Raw genomic sequence first — 24,231 nt, forward strand, 5'->3', positions numbered from 1 at the left:
GACGTTTTTTCTAGCCCAGTATAACGTCTGAAAATTGCTGAATGGTATATTTTTCATAGAGTAACTTTTTTTTTGGGGGGGGGGGGTCCAACCAATCCGCACATATATACAAATTTTGGAAAGCAATTTTTCGTCTTTGAATTACAATGTGTGATCAAAATGAGACCACAAAACTTGTTTACCAAAAAAGTTATTGCCTTTTTTATGCATTCTCATTGATGTGGATTTACCATATCTTTATAAATAACAATATTTTTTGGGGAAAATTTTTAATGTAAATGTATATTCAATTTGGTTTGCTATATCCAGATTTGACATTATTGGTCCCTACTTTATTACAATTTAGTATGCCTGGTGCAATAAATTCCTCTCGTTGTATTTATCCCTCTATATATATATTGTTGTTACAACACTATGCCGCGAACTCTTTTCGTTCTGGTATTCTTTTCTGTTCGATTTGTCATATTGATACTTGTACCTGTATAGCTTTAATGTAGTAATAAAGATATCAACCTGTGGTATTGTGATAAGCATTCAATATTAATTAATTATTCTTAGGAAATAATGGTGTCAGTAATGTTGTAATTATTTTCCAATCTTTAACATTTTGTATTCTGGGACAGTACGTTTTTTTAAAAACAAAACCATTACTCTGGCGTTGGTTTACTCTTTATATTTTTAACCTTTGGTATCGCTTATCGCATGTTTCAACAATCTGGAGCATGTTTTACTGAAGTTCCAACTATTGATACCGTTCAATAATTGGTAATCCTAATTACACGTTTAAGTTGATTCCAGCTTTGGTATTGCTCGCGTGTCTTTCTTTCGTATTAATAATAGCACATGTTTCCAACTTTGGAACTTCTGTTGCTTTGAGAGCTCTAAACACGCTTGCCAATTACTAGTTCTTTTAGTTTCAGTATTTTATGTTTTGAGCCAGGCGTACTATATGATAGTATAGCAGTTTAGCAAGTGTTTCACTATTAAAATGGCATCGCTAATACTTAAAGCTTCACTAAAGTTTCAATCTTTGGTACCACACTAGCTGCTGTTATTTCAAATTAGGGAACTCATTTTAAAGTGTGATCTTTGGTATTACCAGTGTCTTAAGATTTTTTCGTGTTTTAGGATAGTTAACCCTATCATACTTGTCTTATCTGCTTTGGTTATTAAATATAATTGTTATTGCTTAAAAGAATTGGTTAACAACGACGGATTGTCTACATTCAAACACCCCAAAAAATTATACCGGTTTTTCATGCATGTAATAATTACCACACATCGTATGAATCATAATTACAGACCCGTTAAACAAAAGAATGCTTGAACTAATGGCATAAATATGTCATGTTTTCTCCAGTCACCAGCAATGAATGAAGAAAGACAAACATTGAGGACTCCTCGTCTGATTGTTTTTGTCCTGTTTGTTGTGAAAACTGAAATTTTTTTGTCAGTTGCGAACAAAGAACTTGTACTTCTACTGATAAGCTTGATCAGTGAGAAAGAATTTTTGAAAAGACTTGTATCTCCGCGAGACCATTTAACACTTGCTCCTTGCTTTACCTGCCAATCATGTTCAGGGCCGCACAACAAAAAATTCGACCAAAAAGTAACTATTGGAAATCCTACCGACAATGGTGCCGTGGGTCGAGTTACAGCCTAGTCTGTTGTTTTATACAGGGTGTGGTTTTCGTTTCATTAGAACAGTGCAACCAAAACAAACAAGAATTAATGTTATCTATACAAGTGTATATGTCTTTCGAAAAACTGGATTCAGTTTACAAGTCAGCGTCACGTAAAAAATTCACATGAAACAAAATTACATGTTTTGTAAGCTTCACTAAATAGATCATCTCTTCTTTGCATCAAATTGCGATAGAGACAACCAACAAACGTTTATTTCTCTGGTCTCATTAATCAGTGTTTTAAATCACTGCCTTGTAAAAATATGAACAAATTGGAATTATTGGAAAATAAATTGTTGAATAAAACAATAAGGGCGCAGTGTAGTCGCTATAATTCTTTAGGAATAGTTTGGTTTTTAGCTCACTTCGTCACTAATTGACACAGGGATTGAATTTATCTACACAATGATTAAAACTGAGCTTTCCTGATCACCTGTCGTCTGCCTGTTAACCACAGGGGGATGGGGGAGAGTAATTCCATAAATAGTGAAATAAAGTTCGTCTGAATGATTTATCATTATGATGTTTTTTTCACGCATGTTTAAGCTTTCTCTGAAAGTATTAGGCTAATATTAATTAAAATTTACAAAGAAGTAAACGCGTACTTACTGGAATATTTTAGATACAAATGGAAAAATTCAAAGCGGCATTACATGTGAGGTAAGCAATGTGGCCCCAAAGGCCTGGTTTTCTTTCCATTGCGAACATGTCAAAAATAAGGTTGGAAACCAGACCAGTGAAACAAATTTTCCACTTTTGAGAATTGGAACAGAACCTTGCCACTAAACTTAATATTCCGTAACACATTTTAATAAAATACAACTTTTTTCGTATAAAAACTGTCTATTGAAATCAAACAAAACTTTTCGTTAAATGTATTTTTGTGACGATAAATATTCATCAGAGAAACACCTGGTATTCATATGATGAAATTATGGGCACTTTTTTTTATTCAATCAACTGTATGTTTGAAAGGCATCGTTCACACTCGATTTCATAAGGTCTTTTAAAATATCAAAGAGACAATAAATGGCCGATAGCACCATAAAAGCAATGTATAGTAACTTCTCCTTTTTTTGATTTTATCACATTCGGCTTAATTTTGATAAACATGTACATGTATTAAATTTAAACAGTTCTAAGGTCAAAGATATTCTTTCCTGGGATTTTGAAAACAGGCATTGCAAACCAGGCCTAACATGTACGATACTCTCCCATCTGGCTATGCGGACTCCATACCGTGGCTTGAGAAAAAGTATCAAAACCCTTGACTAAATTTAAATAATCAATTTAAAAACAAAGAAGATGATAGAAACCACAGTCTTGCTTGATTTAATAAAATATAAATATATATAAAAACAATATCGCACATACAGTACAGTACAAAAGTTGCATTTTTCAGTGCATCTTTAATAACAAGGCAAACAAGCTAGGACGTCATGTAAAACCAACGACAAAGATTTTATCCATGTAACGGGTTACCAGGTATATTCATTGGTCACAGTTTACAAAGAACTAGGTGCATCTGTAGACTCTAATTATCCAATGATTTGGTTAGTTCATTCACTTGGTATTCAAATGTGTGGATTGAGCCACAATGACATTCTAATAAAAGTCTTCACAGGAAGCTTTCAATATCTGGTTTGCACTATTACATGGCCAGACCAAATATATGTGATCTTGAGGCTCTCCATCACATCAAGCAGTCTTAATTTGAGTAACTCGCTCTTTTTCACAATTAGGATCCCACATTGAAATGCTTCATCAAATTATAATACTTGGACCTGAAATGGCAAACAATAATGAAACTATAGACAGTTAATTGTTATTGCAGCAAACCTTCTTACAATTAATTAAAATATGGCGATTCTATATTCATGATTTGCACACTTTTATAAAATTTCTGGAGTCTCTTTGTTATCTATAATTTAAATTTCAAGCAAAAAATAATTCTCTAATTTCATACATACCTGACAGTATTATCCCTCCCCACCCCTCTAAATGACTCGTTTTCTATCAAACAATGCTGTAGTTGAGAGCTAATCTGTGAAATGTAGGGGCCACATCTAGGGGGTAATTTCTGTAGCAGGTTGAATAAAGCCTCCAGATGACCCTTCTTATGATCAGCAATGAATTTGGACAAAATCGTACAAATGTTTGATCTGTAAAATTGTTAAAAACTGTAAACAGTTTCTCTCAAAGAGCAGAGCCATATTACAGGAAAAATCATTACAAAAATGTCCCTATATGCATCTTCATATATTCAAGAAACAAGAAAAGAGTTTAAAAAAAATTCATTTGTATTTTATTTCCTTTGATCAGAAAAAAAAATTTATTACAGCATTTTAAATAAGTGACCACTTATTTTTGTTAAAGACTTACCAACAATGCATCTTATTTCTGTTTTTATTTGCACTGTTGATATTGCATGTTAGATTTTAGATTAAAGTACTAGAACGTTCTTTGATTAGAGTCATAAGGGACATTCCTAGTGTCATTATGGTAGCAGTAAGTTTGCAGTAATGACATGCGAACTGAAGTCAGGCTTTGATACTACACCTTCTAGTATACACTTTTTTCAAGTCATCTTAAATTGTCCACCAGAAATCATTAAATGTTATCTTTTTTGACAAGTCAAGTAAAACATATTACGCAATGAAAAAACAGCCCCAACAGATAAGTTTATCTAGATATAAAAACAGTATAATCAGAAGTGCATTTATAAAACTCAAGTAGACACACTTAAAATCAAATTCTGAATGCCTACTCCATGACATCTTCGCATGTCAAGTGTCCGATTCATTATTCGAGAACCACAAGAATACTTGAGAATTGAAATCAAGAAGCACAAAAAATTATCTTTGAAAATGTTGAATGTTGTTCAAAAAATACATGTACATGAGCATTTCAATGTAAAACAATATTTCTTCAATTCTTCAGATGGAACTGGATTATAGCATTGGTTGCAAGAGTTTTTTTGAAAATATACACAAGGAAGATACTGTAACTTAAGCTTATACATGTATATTTTGTAATATACGTGTTACAAAATTCTAGATTGATTCAAAGAGGCAGTATCTAAATTCATATTTTTTTTGCAATTACAGATGCTTTTCCTATTGCTCAAGAAAACCAACAACCTCCAAACCATTACATGTAATCAGTATATTTGTACATACATGTTTGAGTCCCTCTGACTTAGACACACAGCCTCCATCACACTCAGGAGTAGAAGCTCAGATTGCTGGGAAGACATCAGTAGCTCCACTTTCAGGATAGGGTACAGAATAATTCTACAGTCACTGTAAAAAAAAAACAAAAATGAAGAGAAGGGCTCAACTACTAGAAACTGTTTAAATTAAAAAGAATGAAAATTGCTGATACCAGTGAGTTTTGAATTTACCTCTCAATAACTTTTGGGTCTGTTGTGTGCTTGACCACTTCCACCAGATATTTGATGGCCTTAAAAGGATCAAAGCAAAAAAAAAATAATGTTACACAAAGTAAGATATTTAATACAAGAACTGCCTCACAATGCAAATACTCCAATAAGACCACTTCTAAAATGATAATACATTGCTAAAACTGCCTAAATTTTGATGGCCTTAAAAGGATTAAAACAAAAAGCAAACATAAATTTATGCAAAGTAGTATGTTTCATACAAAAGCTGCCTCATACAGGTAATATATATTCCAATGAGACCACTTCTGACACTAGAAAATAATAAAACATTGCTTAAATTTACCGTGTTTGCAGTTCTTATCAACTCAAGTGCCAAAAGCAAATACCATTTTTAGCACATGCAGTCTAAATTATTCAACATATGCCCTTGTCAATTCACTGATTTAGTTTTAACCAAACTCCTTCAATTATAAACTACAGCACTGTCACTGTACATCTAGATCATATACAAGCAGAAATATTTGTTGATGATTTAATTTCGCTATTTTCGTTGGCAGTATTTATCAATGAAATTAAATCCATGACAAATTTTTAACCCTAGTATTAATAAAAACAGAATTGATACATAATACATTTTAGAGATTACAATACATGTATGACAAAATTAAAAATCCCAACAAAATTGTATTTGGTTTCTAAACAACAAAATTTTAACCCAAAGAATATATGTGCTTCTACAGTAATCATTTTCAAAATACTTCAAATAAATACTGGTTTTAGTAGTTCAATGTTGATTTCATTTTTAAATCAAACAAATAGTACAGAATTATTTTTATATGAAGGTAACATCTAGAAAACATTGATCGAAATCAAATATACATTGAAAAGAAATATTTCATCTAAAGGACTAAGTGCGGTTTTATGCAATTTTTGCCCCCCAAAATCAAAGTTTTAGAAAGAGCTTTAGAATAAGGTGAACGATAGTTAAAATCATATTGGAAATAAAGGTGTAAAAGGTTATCACCACAGTGACGTCATAATGTAGAAATGACGTCATGAATATTGCATTATTTTGATAAATTGATGTTTTGTAGCAAAATATGGGTGTTTTCCGATGGTTATTCGACTGGGAAACATCGAGCGCAGGCTTGCTCAAGTACCATTTTTTAGTATAATATGTATAACTATCTGAAGAAAAACATATGTTAAAATCGCACTTGAGCAGACCTGCGCTCTATATTTCCGAATGCAAAATATAGAGCAAAAATGAGAATATCTTCATTTGTTTGCAAATTTGCGGGAATTAGGTCATTTAGGTGACGTCATAGATAAACAGGGAGTGAGCAATGATGACTAAAATCATTATTAAAGTTATAGGCATCCTCTTTACAATGATTTGTGAAGATTTCATTTTTATACGATACTATTTAAAAATTGGTTGAAATCGGGGGCAGATATTTGACCATACCGCACATAGTCCTTTGTATGAAAACCCATCAACTTACATATTGCTGGTGAGGGTTGTATGCCTGATAATCAAACTGCAAGAATTTTTCACACACAAGTTCCAACACAAAATGTCTGAAGGCAACATCTGTATCTGAAGGATTCTTTACGAACGTGGATTTTAAGGACAACTGAAAAAAAAGATAAGCTCATACAGGTACTGTGAGCAAGCTCAAAAATGATACCCCCTGCATAAAAATATAAAAACTCAAGTTTTTCTCTAGGATGCACCATTTTTCTTAGAGTGACCTTAAACTTGCACAAAATGACCAAAGCTCAGTCAGGACATACATGTACATTGTATTATAAGGCCACATGCAATCTTTTTTTAAGTTTTAGCCTCTTTTCTTTTTCCATCTCAAGATCTTGCCTAGACAGAAATTATGCAATTTTTTGACAATGACCTTGATACCTTGGGTCAAGTTCATGACACACTTTCATGTCATAAGCAATCTATATGCGAAGTAGGAACTTTCAATGTTATACTCCATAAGAAAGATATAGACAGGACACACATTATGTACTTTCCTCTCCAGTAACCCTGAACTTTCAATGTTCCTCCATAAGAAATATAAAGACCAGATTATTATTGCACAGACAGAACAACAGAATGACAACATGATTCCCATACAACCCCCCCACCTTGTTTGGGGGGAGGTGGTATATATATGTCTTTGGTATGTACATGCATATATTAAACTCATTTTGTTTTCCTATTGTAGATGTGTGTGTGTTGGGTAGGGAGAGTGGTTATAATAGGCTATGAATTTTCATAAAAATATGTGAGAAAACAGATTTTGGGGAAAAAGGAGTTTATGACCATTCTTTACCACAAGTGGATGTTGCCTTGAAGGACCCATGGAGGAACTCTGAAAATGAGAAAATCTAGTATGAAAATAAAATAGCATCATAATAGGTATAAATAGTTAGTGAGCACCTTTAGATTCTTTTCTTGCCACAGTTGAAAAAAAAATTCAGCTGCAAGTTTGTTCAACAATTTTTACAACAAAGACAATGATTAAATCATTAGTTTTGGGTTTATTTTAAAGAATTGACAAAGTTAATAACAAAAGAATCTACCCAGAGCTTTGGTAGATAAATGGAAACAATATCTCCCAGCTTTCTGTTGACATAAGTGGCCCGCCTGTATTCAAGCTTGGAGAGGCCGATCACAAACTGAAATCAAAACAATGCTCTCTTATCACACTCCGAGAGAAAGGCACTGATATATATCGAACAAAGTTACTTCACCATATATCAAGACTGTTAACCTCAAAAAAGCCTTCAGCGACCTTGAAAAAGAAAGTAATTATTTATTTCTCACATACCCCAGTAAATAAAAGCTCACGTTTTCTAGTATTTGTGATAACAGGATAAATGAGGTAAAAAAATGTTTACAAAGGTCATGGAGCAAGATTGGCAGTTTCTTTATAATTTAAATCGCATAATTAAAAGTCAATTCTTCTTACCTGGTGCAGGTATGCACCTACAGTGTTGAGGAAGGCTGATTTAGGAGGTTTGTCTGCATTGAACATGAAGTGTGGGACAACTAGAGCTGTCAGTATGTTGGGGAGGGGGCAGTCTGGTTTTGACTGCAATGAAAATCAGACATAGATTATACAACCAGAGAGGCAGCGCTAGAGTACTTGCTAATGACTAGTTGTTGAGACTTGTTGAAGAGTAAAAGTAACCATTTATTCACAATGAATAGTTTTAAAAGAAAATAGAGATGGATCATTCTTAAAAAAAAAATTATACATACACATCATGAAATGCAAATTAACAGCAAGACTTCAAGTAGCCATATAATTTGAATACCTAAAGTTAAAATTCTGTTCTATTTTTTCTAACATATGTATGTACTAAAGTAATAGTAATATAAAAAGAAACTTAAATTTCAATATCTGTTCTGGTTTTTTTTTTATCATTGAGAGGCTGAGAAAGAGATGAGAATCACCTGAAGAAATAAGACAGGGGCACAGTGCTTCACTAGGTACCCCAGTACAGCGTATACATTCTGCAGGACATCGACTGGTTGAAGGGCCTGCACCACAGGAGCTATCTGTTTGTGAATGTCCACAAAATACTGCATCACTTTATCCCTCAGACATATCCTCTCTTTCCAGCCCTGTATGGAAAATTTCAAAATGAAGCTTCAAAAGGCAACCAACCAACCCCCCCCCCCCCAACCTATAATATTTCTTTGTACAAAAATATTCCGATAATGTGATTAGTCCAAGGCAGTAAATGTGATACAGCAAAATGAAGCTCTGATAGAATCTCCCCTTCCCTATAACTGGTCATAGCTTGGAGTTTAATGGTAACAACCCTCGGAGTCTTAGTTTTGTGAATAACTATGGTTACAGCCCCCACATTGTGATATACTTACCGTGGTTTTATCATAAGTTTTCTTGATTGCCTGTATAAAGTGAATGATCTGTCCGTCTTCTGGAGGATCCAGACCACTGGTTGTAAACATCTCACTCACCGCGGGGACTTGGAGAAAGTCTCTGTCACAAAGATCGTACAGTTTGTTATGCAATGAATACAATTACCGTATGTGTACAGATAATAAGTCATCAACCTACAACTCCATAAAATGCCTTAGCAAATGTCAAGACGTTATCAATATACATGTACTCTCCTCTCTCTCTCTCTCTCTCTCTCTCTCTCTCTCTCTCTCTCTCTCTCTCTCTCAAACTACCCTAATATCTGAAAGAGGGCATTTTGTTGTTTAAATGTACTTCAGTTTAAAAATCTGTATAAGAACATTAGAAGTAAACAATCACCTGAGTCTGAGGGGAGTTTGGGGGACCAGTATGGAGGACGCGACCCAGGCCTGAATCAGGGTTACATCATAAGACGAGCAGTGCTCCGACAACCTCCGTACAAATCCATCCACGGAGAGAACTTGGGACAGAAAGCGACTGGCGATGCTAAAATCATGAAGTATAACATCACTCACTTCATTAATAAAAGTTTTAACACATAATCAAGAGCTTCTGCCATACTTATCTTATTATTCTATATTTGAAATTTAATTGCATGTACAACTACATACCTCTTGTTTACTGAATCACTGGTGGAGAAGTTAAAGATGCTGACAAAGTCTTCTGTTTTACTGTGCCAAATACGGTAAATAAACCATTGAATAAAGTTACAAGCAAATATATATTTATTTATTGTATCTCTGTAAATATTACACATTTTAAATATTCTCAGGAAAATGAAATAAAAGATCCCCAACTACATTTGAAGACAGTTTGATTGTACTTTTTTTTTTGGTCTCTTCTCTAGCCCGCTTACCATTCCCCTGACACTAAGCAGAGAGTTACTGGTACAGTATATTTGGAGATACCAGTAGTTTTAGACATTAATGCCTCGTTCTGCCCTCATTCTTGCAATCTTACCATTCCATTGACACTAAGCACAAAGCTGCCAGGAGGTCAGCACATGGTTCTGGGGCTGTCTGACTGCAACAGAGTGTCCTCAGGGGCGGGGCAATGTTGGACATCACTGCGGAATACATCGCTGAAATAGGCAGGGAAAAATAATGCAATCCAAAACTAGCTTTTCGGTCATATAAAAATAACACACACACAAATAAGCTGAAATAAGCAGAGAACAGTAATGCATACAAACACTTTGACTGGAAACGATTGTAGCCAGAAATATGGGACTATACACTGTACATGTACAGGTATGATGATTAGCAACAGGTACTCTGATTTTATACTGCAACTTTTTTAGAAAGAGAATGACATATAGAAAAATTTAACATACCTGAATTTCCTGCTGTCATGACGAAGCCTCTTTTTATAATATCTCTAAAATTAAAAATCATAACTTATGCAAATAGCCTACAATTTAAGCAAATTCTCTATAGATCTTAGAGATAGGCCTCAAAGTTGTAAGATGTAGTGCAGTATTTGATTGAAATACAATAATTACCTAAACTTGGAGAGAATTTCCTGCAATGTGATGACCAAGCCACTGACTTCAGAAGTTTTACAGGTGTCCATCAGTTTTCCAAATCCCTCCCCTAAATATAATGGGAAGTTTTATTTATATTTCATAAAGTGTTCTCTATTTACAGCAAAACTTATCCATTATCTGAGTAATAAATCAACATGATCCCAATCTACATGTACATGTTCATGTATACACTCTTTCACTTAGTCTAGTAAATGAATTAAAGAATATTGTTACCAATAAATAAATGCTGAGACAGTTCCACATCAATGCTTCTTTCAAAAACTTCTGCAACATGCTCTACATAAGCACACACCACAGTCCAATGATTGTAACGCCTCAATTCATCCTGACCTAGGTCTCTACAAAAGAACACGTTCTGAAACAATGTAGACAAACTCTATATATCAAAGTGTAATATGTTTTACGGTGCGACCGTTGGGGCGAGCACAGCATGTGATCAAACAATGAATTATAATAAATCAATAAAAATAAAATTAACAACGTAAAATTTGAATGCAAAAAAATAAAGCATACCTATTTTTCAGTAAATTTTCATTATTCATAGTTTATCAGATTTGTTATAGTTCATTTATTTATAGGAAGAACAGTAGTTTAATCTCAGATACAATGTTGTTGAATGATAAAGATTTTAATAGATAAATATTCATTGCCCTGTATCTCCTCTTTTAAAGTGATTGTAACGTCAGTTCATCCCCCTTTTTTTGCAGTATATACATTTTTTCTTAAACATACATATAAAACTTTTCTCATCATGGAGCCCACCCCATGTTAAAAAAATAATATTTAATTTGTTTTCAATTTACACATAAAAAATCGACTTATCGTGGATTTGCCCCCTCCACTTTAAAAAAAAAAATAATGTTTATTTTTTTTTTCTAGTTTACGCTTAAAAATATTTGCTTAATCATATTAAAAGAAACCATTGAACTGCTAAAGAGCTGAAGGATTAGAATTTTCATGATTTTTTTTTTTTCTTTTTGCTTGCAAAGATTTTTTGGATGAGGCTGCCATCACCCACCCACCCCCTTTTTAAAAAAGGCGATGCTACGTGTACGTTCCAGTAAATTACCGTAATTATAGTGAATAAAATAAATGTGAGCATTCAACCAAATGAGTGCAATTTACAACTGTTTCCTGTATCTGAAGAAATGTCCTTATTCTTCAGCTGTTCTTTAGCTTAGCCATTGCAAGATTTTGAGAGGATGTTGGTCATTTCAGCAGATTTACAATAACTTATAATATATTAGAGTAATTTCCCCTTATCAGTGCTTATTGTGACGTCAAAGCTGACGTTGGTTAAGTGCCTTCTAACTCTTTAAAACTCGCCTGAGAAATAAAAGTACGCGAAGTATACCTTTTTATTTACTTAAAAAGCGTGATGTTCTTAAAATTACACATCTTATATGCTTCTCAAAAGTTTTACTTTGATTCACGTGAGAACGTGAGGTTGGAAACCATTGGTACTATGAATTGTGGGTCAAAATTTACTGACGCCGAAAAAATCTATCGGATTAATGTGTAAACCTTTGTGACGTCACTCGATTGTTTTTGATTGAGAGTGTACTGAGGTGAACTTTAGAAGTAGCACTGACTTTATGTCGTATACATCGTTATTGTTTTTATATTGTCTTGCTGATTCTCGTGAGAGTGTGAAGTGATAAAAATTGCCATATTTACAGATTAACTTGAAATTAAAATTAGAAATCATGATAACACACATCTTCACATAATGCGATTATAAAAATAAAAGCTTTTGATATAAAAACCCCCAATTATTTTGGATAAAATATGACAGAAATAAGACTATTAATGGTATTTTAAAACAAAGCATACATAGAGGTAGTGACTCACATGGAAGCCATATTGAAGATGCTGACCAACTTTTCTGACAAACTTTCCACACTGATGTTTCTCTGTATATACAACAAGACAGCAGCAAAGAGTCCCCTCAGGAGACAGACCCTGACAGAGGAGACTTCACTACCCAGGACCGCGTCACTGAACTTGCACATCCTTAAAATCTGTGACAGTAGAAAGACCCAAACCACTGAGGTAATTTTGGTTTATAAATAGAGGTTCTAAGATTTTATTTTCAGATTTCATGAACTTTTGGTGTCAACAAAGCTACTCACTATATCTTCTGTGTCTGCTGTAATGGCCAAGCTCAAAAAAAGGCAGAAGAAGTTGTGTAAACCTGTGTCTGTAAGTTCTTGCATACGACGGACATGGAATTTTGAAAATATCCTGAGAAAAAGAAAAAAACAAAGTCAAATACCAGTACATAGGTCTTAACATAAAGGCACTGTGTTCTTGACTACTTGATAGTAAAGTGTCCAAAGTCTTCAAAACTACTAATCAATAAAATTCAATTCTTTTCAATTTCACAAATAAATTAAGCCCACATCATATTAATCTACATTGTAAGTATACCCCCCCCCCCCATCTAACGTGGCTGACATTAAAAAACTCAAAACAAGTTCAACAGGCTGCCTTTCTGTTATAAACTCAACCAATTACAAAGCAGCTTTATTGGTAATGTACATGTGCATGGACCTGGTAGGCTTAATTCGTAACCATAACTGGTCATTTCCATCTAATTATTCTCTAAAGCAAGTACACACGTATAACTAAATTTATGCATAAACGTCTTATATTCAGTACCTTCCCTTCATCTGTTTCCATTCTGATGACAGACTCCCTTTCTCCTGCAGAGTTTGACAAAGAATACAAAGAAACCTGATGTAACTATTGTCGTCCACCTTACTGAAACGAAACAAAAGAAACCACACGTATACAACTCCTGTGAATTTTTGATGATATATTGTAAAATTTTTGTTTTATGTGAGTAAAATTCAACTGTTTTGTATTAAATGGCAAGAATATTAGATTGCACCAATTTTTTTAGTATATTAATCATATACTGGTGTCTGAAAAAAGCAAGATTTTGAAATTTGGCTGGGTTACTCCTCATGATTTTAGGTGGATATTAATTCACGTAATTAAAAAAGAAATCTACAGTACATAACGGAGGGATATTTGCTTTGGGTCTTTTCTCCTATGTTTTTGTCTGCTTTGAATTTATTTATATTCTAGGTTTTATTTCTCACTATCTTTTTTCACTAACTCTTATCAAAGTATTTATCACATTCTAAATTTCAAAAACATGCAAAGGCTGTATGAATGGAAATGCTCATATTGGTATGAAAAGAATAGTAACTCTACATCCTCTGAAATTACAACAACTTTAATAGAAACTCATGTTCTTTGATTGAGATGTCTTTACAATTTCAACTGTTAAAAAAAATGAAAAAAAAAACATGGACACATTTGCTATAAAAGTCTGATGAAAAAAAATCTTGCTTCACTAAAAATTTTTCACATTCATTAATGAATCTGCAAAATGAAAGCCTTGAAAATTAAAGGATCATCTAGGACACATAATTCACGACAAATACGATAACAAGTAATGAATATAGAATCTGCTTTCAGTATGACTGTGAAAAACTAGGGGATAATTACTGTGTGATGTAAAAGAAATCAGGTGATAAGATGGGGTAATCATACTCACCTTTCACCATTGCTGATTCTGCAACACAGTTCTATCTGTTGGCCTGCACTTTTACTGTTGGGAAAAGAGAGAAAATCCAAATATAACTGTACCTACCAGTTATAGATATGATATACAGTAAACAAGTTCATTAAAACAGGAGTAGAAAACATATTTTCACAAAACAATTAAAAACGACCATCAAGGATGAATTTAGCTCTAAATGAAGATATGTTCAGCTAAGCATCTGATCCATCAAAATTATTGAATAATATTTAAGTGGATCTTGACAAATCAAAAGATCTATACAATACAAATCATAATAAATTATAATATCTTGCATAAGAGTGCACAAGTAGTTGCAAGATTGAAATCTATTTTTCACATAGAGAATATAAGTATCCATTCATCTGAAAAATGAAGTCAAATAGAGCAACATATGAAATAATGGAGCCTTAAAAAATTCATAACATTCATGCTCATGTAGATATGTAATTTAAACATACCAAAGTCTTCGGACTGATTCAATACTCTTGGTATTCAAAGAAAAACTGCTGTTCTAAAATACAAAACATAAAGCTTAATAAGAAAGACAACCTCTACTTTATAGTCACACATTGTTTTTCTTAATGCAAGGTTTACATGTACCAACATTTACAAATCATTTTTCATTTCAATAATTTCACACATAGTGAATTTTTTAATTTCTCATCACACAAGTTTATATGTTTAACAATGATGTACCCACCATCTTCTTGTAGAAGAACTCCCACAGAAGAATCAGGATTCCTGCCCTTGTATCTGTGGGCAGATCATGACACATACTGACCAAAAAACGAAGCTGGGCCTCTGTAATACTCTCCTGAAATAGAGAGCCATGAAACCCATTTAATAATACATTGTACAAGCCATACATAAATCCAAAATCCAAAGCAGGTCTTGTATCTTTGTTTATTTATCTAGTTTGTTTTTTTTTTAAGAAGGAAACTTACTTTTGACAAACATGATTTAAGTACAGATGATATTATCTCCACAACTTTTTGACCAAAATTCTGAAAAAGAAAATTAATACACATATGTATTACAAAGATCCTAAACAAGTTTTAACATCTTTAATCATATATTGTAAACCAACTTTTTATTGGCATGCAAGAAATTTTATGCAAGGTTCACGAGAGTCTCCTCTTCACAAATACTTTTCACAGTTACCCAGTCCTAAAAAACTTACCATATAGATTAAAAGTAATACAAGCAAAACAAATAAACATCTGTTTTTCATTATTTTTATTTTCAATATAATATTTTTTCGAAACAAAAAACCTGCTGTGTGTTGTGAGCTGTTGCCATTTTTGAGATGTGAACAAGAATCCACAGACAGAATTCTGCATTGTCTTCTCCAAAGAGATCCCCAGGCGGGCACTCAAAAACATCAGAGTCAATCTCCTCTGGAAAAATAGAAAATGTGTACTCTATCAGCCTCTATGGTTGTTCTCAAATATTTTGAGGAGTTCAAGCTTATATTTGATCAAACATGTATTCGATTTATCACCCTTTAACTATTTTTAGTCCCCTACCAGTTTCACCGGAGGGGACTATCGCTTTCCTCTGCGTCCGTCCGTCTGTCTGTCCCACCTCAGTTTTCCACACTTTTTTTCTTTATGCGTTTGAGGAATAATATGAAATTTGCTAAACAGCTTCAAAATGTCAAACTACAGATCAAGTTTTCACTTTTTTAGCGTCTGGTTGACATATTTTGGAGAAAATTAATTTTTTATATTCCAATTTTTTAATGTTTGGGTTCGTTTTCGGGTTCGGTGTGTATTGAATAAACGAGGAAAGTATGTAGTCAGTAATTATGCATTACTTGTTTTCTTAAATATTATTTTAATGTCTTACCATCTTTAGGGTCTGGTTCTTGAAGAAGCCTTTTGATAATGTCAAAAAGAAGCACGTAGAACAACTGAAACAATATATTACATACTTTAACTATAGTAATAAAATACATGTACATATTAAACACAGATTGCCATTTATTATTTTAAACCAAACAAGTAATTTGTGTTCAAACTACAAATTGTGAATTTTTTCATAAAAATTTCTTAGTTTTTCTTTAACAAGTGTCAAACTACAACCTGCAGACTAAAAGGTTTAGCACCTACCCTAGATGCAATGTTAGATATCTCCATGTTATTCTTATTTAACACACTGTATGAATAAATGCTTGTTATTGCTACAAAACTAGCATAATTGTTCAAGAATAGCAGTTATGAAGTGCTACTGTACGTAGCTGCTACAGTCTTGAGTGCAGCCTGTGTAGACTGACCTCTTCCCCGCGGTTCCTCTGATGGGCGTGATCCACCAACATTTTGACATGTTTCCACACCTCTAAAACACAGGGACAGGGGAACGGAGACTTGGTCGGCAGATCTTGAAGAGAAGCCTATCAAGAAGTCAACAATCTTAGGATAGTTTGTGACAATGCAATCACTTTCAATGTACATTTTCTTTCCTTTTTAATTTTTTCAGGGTGAGGATGGTGGAAAGTTTTGCATGTTATACAAAGTAATTTAACTATCCACTAAATCAAAAATATCAGTTTATCTAATATCAGTATCTTCATTTTTCACCAAACAACCAAGGTTATGGTTGTAATGATATGGAATTGATTTTTAATTTATCTCTAGGAGATATAACTGTGATTTCGTTATTAAATATTCATTGAGCACCAACTTTAGAAGATTTTACTGTAGATTAAATCTATGAAATTAAATGTTCACGAAAGTTCTAAACGCAAAACAATTTGTATTTGTAGAGCCATGAATAAATGTGTCTATCATGGTATCAGAGATGAAGCTGTTTACCAGAGTATACATCTTCTTGGCCAGTGTCACCAGCTCCCAAACCATCAATTGCACCATGGACAGGAAACTTGATCCAGGGTCCCTGTACTGGTTCTGTGGAACACATTTCCTCTGGAAGCTGCTCTCTGGGGAATCTGTGCACAAAAAGAATTTCTCAAATTTGTTCATACATACTTCACCAGTATATAATGGTTCATCATTCAAAAACACTGAATGCTGTTACATACATTAATTAATGAAAACTGATGAAATATAGTGCATTACAAATGTATAAGAAAAGAAAAAATGCTCTATCATAAAGAACAATCCCTGATTTGCTTATTTTCTATAAGGCAACAATAAAAATCAACACTATTTTAGTCTCACTGTACGTGAGTCTTGTACATTTTGATACCAATGTTCAGTGTTTATCTGTATTCTACCTACCTATTGATTTGACCTCTACAGCATGCAGAATTTTAAGAATGCCAACATAAATATCTAGTCGACTATGAAAACAACAACTCTCGTATTCTTCAGGATCAGACTGAAAATAAAATCATCAATAATGCAGACTAAGCTATGAAAAGGTTATATGTGCCATCTAGCTATCATGGACCAGCCATATTAAGGTCAATAAGGTGTTAGGAATGCATTAACAATTTTTCCCCCAAAAGAGTACTCTTTGTCAATCTCAAATTATTCAAGCTTTAAATATACTTTAACCTTTGCAGGGGTACTTAGCATTTACTCATTTAAAACCCTGTATCTTGTCTTTAAAAATTGAAGGATGGTTTATGTCTTTGACATACTATGTCTCGGTCCAGGTCTGATAACCTATCGGTGTAGAGAAGGACACCATACACTTCGTTCATTAGGTCTTCACAGGTCTCTCCATCTGCACCATCACTGAAACCACAGAAACAAAATATCTTCTAACTATTTCATTTTATCTATAAAGTGAATGATACTGTGGTTTCATTAATATTCAAGGGTATCAATTTTCCTGTATAAATGAAAATCGCAGTTTCAAGGATACGTAAATTCGTGGCCAATGACCCTATTCAATACAAGATGGTAGTAGAAACTGCACTTCAACGAACATTTAATTTCGTGGATAGACTTAACAACAAAATCCACAAACATTGGTATTCAACGAATATTGATGAAATCACAGTTCCTTGTCTGTTATAAAACAAATGCAGCGTTACATGTACCTTACAATGATGTATTTGATAATCTCCAAAAATTTCACAATGTCCTGACGGAATTCAAGCTTGCTCTTTCCATCTAAAAAAAATTAAACTATTTAAAACCTCAGAGTGATCACTGAAAAAAATACTGGTTTTGTGGAAGCATTTTTTTTACATCTACAAATTTTGTATATTAATTGTAGTCACCAATAAAATTGGTTGTGAAAATAGCAAAAAATTTATCATCGTGAAAAAACACCACATAATGAAAGTATGGTTAATTTTTCTTTGATATCATAAAGAATAAGAGTAAAATTTTAAATGAAACTGTAGTTACAAAATAATTGTGTTCATATTAAATACAAAAGAATACGTACAACTCGTATTATCAGCACTCCTAATGACATTCATCCATTGTCTGAAAGAAAACAACATGTGTATGTTATCTTGTTGTTATTTACTAAATAACACAAATCCCACCATTTTAATAACCAACGGTCATACTTGAAGATAGATCACTACTGCCTATTCATTAAATAGAATGGAGATTATGTGGTACAAGTTAACTTTTTACCTCATCATCATAAAAGCATTTATCCTGTTCATTTGCTTTAAGTGACCCTTAATGAACACCTGGTCAAACAACTCGACGGTGTGTGGAATCTGTGGAAAACTCTCGCTGGTTACACTCTTCAAGTATCTGAAATTTGTATTTTTTCTTAGGTTTAAAGAATTAAAAACATGGAAAAAAATTAGTAAACGAAATTAAGTCACATCAGTCACGAACAATTAATCAAGTATTAATTTTCATGTTACAGGGAAATATTTGACCCCGTTTTATTTTTGCCCTTTTCGCCCTTGTATCTCTTTTAATACAACTGTGTCTGGGCGAATTCAAGACTGGGCGAAACTGTTTGCAAATGAGGCCGAAAATAACCATGTGTACAGTATTTTATACATATACCCCCGAGTACCCAAACTCCGTCACCATAAGCAGAAAACCTCCCGCGTTTCTCTGTAAATTATTTTTTGTGGTTTTTATCATTTGCAATCACTAAATATAATCTGAAACAATATAATTTATAAAATTATTAACAAAAATATTTTTATTTTTATTCAAATAAGCCCTCTGAATACGACGTTTATCACGCGTGCTATCATAGTTTATGAACCTAACTCCGTCACCCACATGCTCTATGATATGGCAGGGAATGAAGACACATTAACAATTTAGTTAAAACTCCATTAGTATCTAGTCCAAGTTATAATAAGTAAAAATGGTGCATACAATTTAATTGTATGGAATTTCATCGAAATGAAATGATCGCCAGAATAAACAAGAGGCCCAGAGGCCACATCGCTCACCTGAGCAAGATTTGCCTTAATTCTGATCAAATTAGCATTACAGTATCAAAATATCTTGACAACTAAGTACAGTAGATCTTGCTAAAAAAAATTGAAAATCTGCCAATTTTTATCCACCTCTTTCTTTTGGTAAATACCAAGCCCCTTTTGTTGTTGTACCTGTAAGATGATTTTTCTCTTTTCCTATATACCCCCCCCCCATTTTGTTGCCCCACTTTTCTTTAGGGTATCATGGTTTCATCAAACTTATATCTGCATAACCTGTGCTTTCACACTAAGTACTGAGTTTTGGACCGAAAAACTTTCCCAGAATATTTTTAAAGATTTTCTCTATACATGTATATGTAAAAATTCAAACCGCCATCACGGCCCCGCCCTACCACTAGGGACTGTGATTTTGAATTTACACTACCCGAGGATGCCTCTACACAAGTTAAAGCTTTTCTGGCCAAAAGGTCTTTAAAAAGAAGATTTTTAAAGATTTTCTCTTTATATTCCTATGTAAAACTTTATCCCCCAATTGTGGCCCCACCCTACCCCCAGGGATCATGATTTGAACAAACTTGAATCTACACTACCTGAGGATGCTTACATTTAAATTTGAGCTTTCTGGCCTAATAGTTTTTGATTAAGAGATTTTTGATATATATTCCTATGTAAAAATTGATCCCCCCATTGTGGCCCCGCCCTACCCCCAGGGATCATGATTTGAACAAACTTGAATCTACACTACCTGAGGATGCTTCCATTTTAATTTGATCTTTTCTGGCCTAATTGTTTTTAAGAAGAAGATTTTTAAAGATTTTCTCTATATATTCCTATGTAAAAATTCATCCCCCTATTGTGGCCCCACCCTACCCCCGGGGACCATGATTTGAACAAACTTGAATCTACACTATCTGAGGATGCTTCCACTCAAATTTGAGCTTTCCTGGCCTAATAGTTTTTGAGAAGAAGATTTTTAAAGATTTTCTCTATATATTCCTATGTAAAAATTCATCCCCCTATTGTGGCCCCACCCTAACCCCAGGGACCATGATTTGAACGAACTTGAATCTACACTACCTGTGGATGCTCCCATTTTAATTTGAGCTTTTGTGGCCCAATAGTTTTTGAAAAGAAGATTTTTAAAGATTTTCTCTATATATTCCTATGTAAAACTTTATCCCCCAATTGTGGCCCCACCCTACCCCCAGGGACCATGATTTGAACAAACTTGAATCTACACTACCTGTGGATGCTTCCATTTTAATTTGAGCTTTCCTGGCCCAATAGTTTTTGAGAAGAAGATTTTTAAAGATTTTCTCTATATATTCCTATGTAAAACTTTATCCCCCAATTGTGGCCCCACCCTACCCCCAGGGACCATGATTTGAACAAACTTGAATCTACACTACCTGTGGATGCTTCCATTTTAATTTGAGCTTTCCTGGCCCAATAGTTTTTGAGAAGAAGATTTTTAAAGGTTTTCTCTATATATTCCTATGTAAAAATTCATCCCCCTATTGTGGCCCCACCCTACCCCCGGGGACCATGATTTGAACAAACTTAAATCTACACTACCTGAGGATGCCTCCACACAAGTTTTAGCTTTTCAGGCCAAATAGTTTTTGAGAAAAAGATTTTTGAAAATACCAACAAATTTTCAATAATTCTCAATTATCTCCCCTTTAAAGAGGGCGTGGCCCTTCATTTGAACAAACTTGAATCCCCTTCACCTAGTGGTGCTTTGTGCCAAATTTGGTTGAAATCTGTCCAGTGGTTCTTGAGAAGGAGATGAAAATGTGAAAAGTTAACGACAACGACGACGACAACGACAGACAACGGACAAATTGTGATCAGAAAAGCTCACTTGAGCCTTTGGCTCAGGTGAGCTAAAAATGGGTCCATGTAACAACAATCACAATGGCCTTTTCAGAATGTATGGATGCCGTCTGATTTATGTCCTTACTTATTTCAAATATTTTATATCATTAATTAATATATTACTTATTATATTATTTATTTATTGCATTTTTAGAAATGTAGCATATTCTAAATAGCGATATACAGGATATATCTATACCCTGTATAAGGCAAAAGTTACGGCATGAGCGATTTGACCTTGTCATCAAGAGTAGTGCATAAACGCTATTGTGGACTGAAAAAAATGTGTTAATTACCTTAATCAAAAATGTATTACATGTGAAATGTTTCATCTTGACATTTCTAAAAACGGATGACCACCGCAAATGATCGAATGGGCCCGTATGTCAGAAATATCGATATTTTAGTGCACCCGTGAAAAAGTTTTAGCTGATTTCACACAATCAATGGTGCATAAAATGAACAAGCTTTAATTCTGTTATTTTTTGACACATTCTTATATTTAACCGTTGCAAATTGTTGACATTTGATTAAAGATTTTTGACATGTAAAAAATGACTTCATAATCGTACTTGATTTCAAACAGCGAGGAGTTTCCCGAAAGTGACGGAGTTAGGGTAGTGACGGACTTAGGGGGCTATGCGATACTGTGTACTTTGTTAATGATGCATATATGAAAGATCTAAACAACCCACCTCCTCATTTCAGCCGTGTTATTTTTACAAGTAGAACATTCATAAGGCTCTGAAAATTCAATGTCCATAAGCACATCTGAAGAAAAAAAATATACAAATGTGACTACCAACTACTGATCAAAAAGCTTCTTTTCTCAATATTTATGGCAGATTTATAATTTCTGATATAAAATGCTAATATAATTCATTGCAAATAAAATATAACCAAAAAAATGAAAATTTTTAGAACAAAGGTCTTTAAAATTTTGGACTGTTTAATTCATGGAAGGGGGATGTTGAGAGTAAATTGAGATAGGGAATATGGACCTTCTGACATATATATCAATAAATGTACTTTGAATAGAGTGGGGGAAAGCTTGAATGATGATTGAAATTTTACTTACTCCATGGTGTTTATAACTTATTTGAAAAACAATGTGGCTGCACAAAGAATATCACCATGAACCCACACACTCCTGTCAAATGTCAGATTCCAGCAAGTCCAGACAGTCACATACATGTATATTTACCTACCCAGGTCAATATTTACATATATTGTATATCATATTATATATGATATGCACCAATCTGCCATTTCACTCAATTCCTCAAGAATCAATCCTAAAACCCAACTCTGTGCAAATGCTAATGGCATATTGCAAGAAACTTATAGCCTGCAGTGCACAATAAAGCCAAAGGTCAGGGATAAACTTGAACAGAATATATGTACAGCTGTGCTGTGCTTTTGAGAAAAAAGATTATGACACGAAGGATGAATGTACTGTATTTAAAGAATTCGATTAATGATCATGGACCCAGCCTATGTATAGAAGTGGTTCTTGGATGGAGGGTAATGGTACATTATGGACATTCCTTGGAGTTGGAGATGTGGAGAGTAATTCAGAGCACGTGGCTGATAGATCATAGAACTGAAATTCAAGTGGAACAAAGTGACATTGATACAAGTCATTATGGACCCAGTCACCCTGCCCAAATAAATAATTAAGTGGTGCTGTCTGGAACTGCATGTGTAATGGTGTACCAGGGAGTTGGGGGATGTATATATATGTTTGGAGTACATGCCACTGCTTGGATTGAAAATGAACATGATATCCATAAGGAATGTCGCATGACTGAAAGTACTGAAATCCTGGTGGTACAAAGTGGTATCTAAATATGTTAATGTCCACACCAGCTGTACACGCAATCTTATTGTAGCATCGGAATCAAGTGAAGTCGTACCAAAACAGACTTGTAATCAAACAGTCTGGTCATACCCAAAACTCTATGGTCCACTCGTACCCAAACATTTGATTATGACTTTACTAGTCGACTTGTACCCACAAACAATAAAAAGATATTATTATAATAAGAAAATAGAACTCCTGGTTTTTTTTAGGTCATCTGATCGAGTCACTTGAGTGACCTATTGCAATTGGTTTTCATCTATCCTTGTGCATTGTGTATTTAACAAATGTAATGTCACACTTATAAAATTTCTGTGGGTTCAAGTCGACTAGTCATGTCGTAATTAATTGTTTTGGTACGCGTGGACCACAGAGTTTTGGGTACGTATGACTGGACTATTTGATTAGGAGTCTGTTTGGGTACGAGTCACTTTGGTAACAAGTTGACTGTAATTTGTTTGGGCAAAATGGTCTGAGGATATCAGCCTGGGTAGCTCTGTGGTAGAGTTTCAGACTAGAGATGCGGGGTCCTGGTTTCAATTCTCTGTTCAGCCCTCCTTTCTTACATGTGTACATTTACATTACGATCACAGGTGCTTCCCAGCTAATGTTGTAAATGATGAACAATATCTATTTATTTATGTCTACCCTCTATTATTGCTGATTTTACAGTATAGAGGGTAGAAATATAGAAATATATATCGCTCGTCATTTACCAAATTAGCGCCATTGATTACAGTAATTATCAACACTTACCCGAGTCTGATTCCCTGGGTGGTGTCATAAGCATGTTCTCCTCTGAGATAAGATGGTGGAAACCTTCACTGTCTTCGAATTCCATCATACTCATTGCCGATCCAATAAATAATATGCTGATGTGGTTAATCGGAGAAAATTCGAATTTAAGTGTTAAATACACGTTTACCTGCAATCTTAACTATGTAGCCGTGTACAATGAGACAGAATGTC

At 33.9% G+C, this 24,231-nt stretch overlaps 1 protein-coding gene across 1 annotated transcript; it reads right to left on the minus strand.

Annotated features, from left to right (window-relative positions):
* Positions 1 to 3,001: 3,001 nt before the first annotated feature.
* LOC128189689 (protein MMS22-like) lies at positions 3,002 to 24,231 on the minus strand. The gene is made up of 34 exons (XM_052861399.1): positions 24,019 to 24,231; positions 22,097 to 22,172; positions 18,745 to 18,870; positions 18,548 to 18,588; positions 18,195 to 18,267; positions 17,790 to 17,886; positions 17,425 to 17,524; positions 16,999 to 17,132; positions 16,461 to 16,577; positions 16,034 to 16,097; positions 15,458 to 15,582; positions 15,130 to 15,189; positions 14,886 to 14,999; positions 14,644 to 14,696; positions 14,159 to 14,212; positions 13,252 to 13,353; positions 12,723 to 12,834; positions 12,442 to 12,611; positions 10,804 to 10,928; positions 10,546 to 10,636; positions 10,378 to 10,421; positions 10,005 to 10,125; positions 9,656 to 9,715; positions 9,384 to 9,530; positions 8,984 to 9,104; positions 8,552 to 8,722; positions 8,064 to 8,186; positions 7,675 to 7,770; positions 7,425 to 7,463; positions 6,594 to 6,725; positions 5,089 to 5,147; positions 4,865 to 4,987; positions 3,656 to 3,847; positions 3,002 to 3,469 (listed from the first exon to the last, which is right to left on the minus strand). Exons 1-34 carry the CDS (start codon positions 24,110 to 24,112, stop codon positions 3,424 to 3,426), a joined length of 3,402 nt encoding a protein of 1,133 aa, XP_052717359.1. The 5' UTR covers positions 24,113 to 24,231; the 3' UTR covers positions 3,002 to 3,423.

This window comes from Crassostrea angulata, chromosome 6 (genome assembly GCF_025612915.1).
Source record: "Crassostrea angulata isolate pt1a10 chromosome 6, ASM2561291v2, whole genome shotgun sequence".
Lineage (NCBI taxonomy): Eukaryota > Metazoa > Mollusca > Bivalvia > Ostreida > Ostreidae > Magallana > Magallana angulata.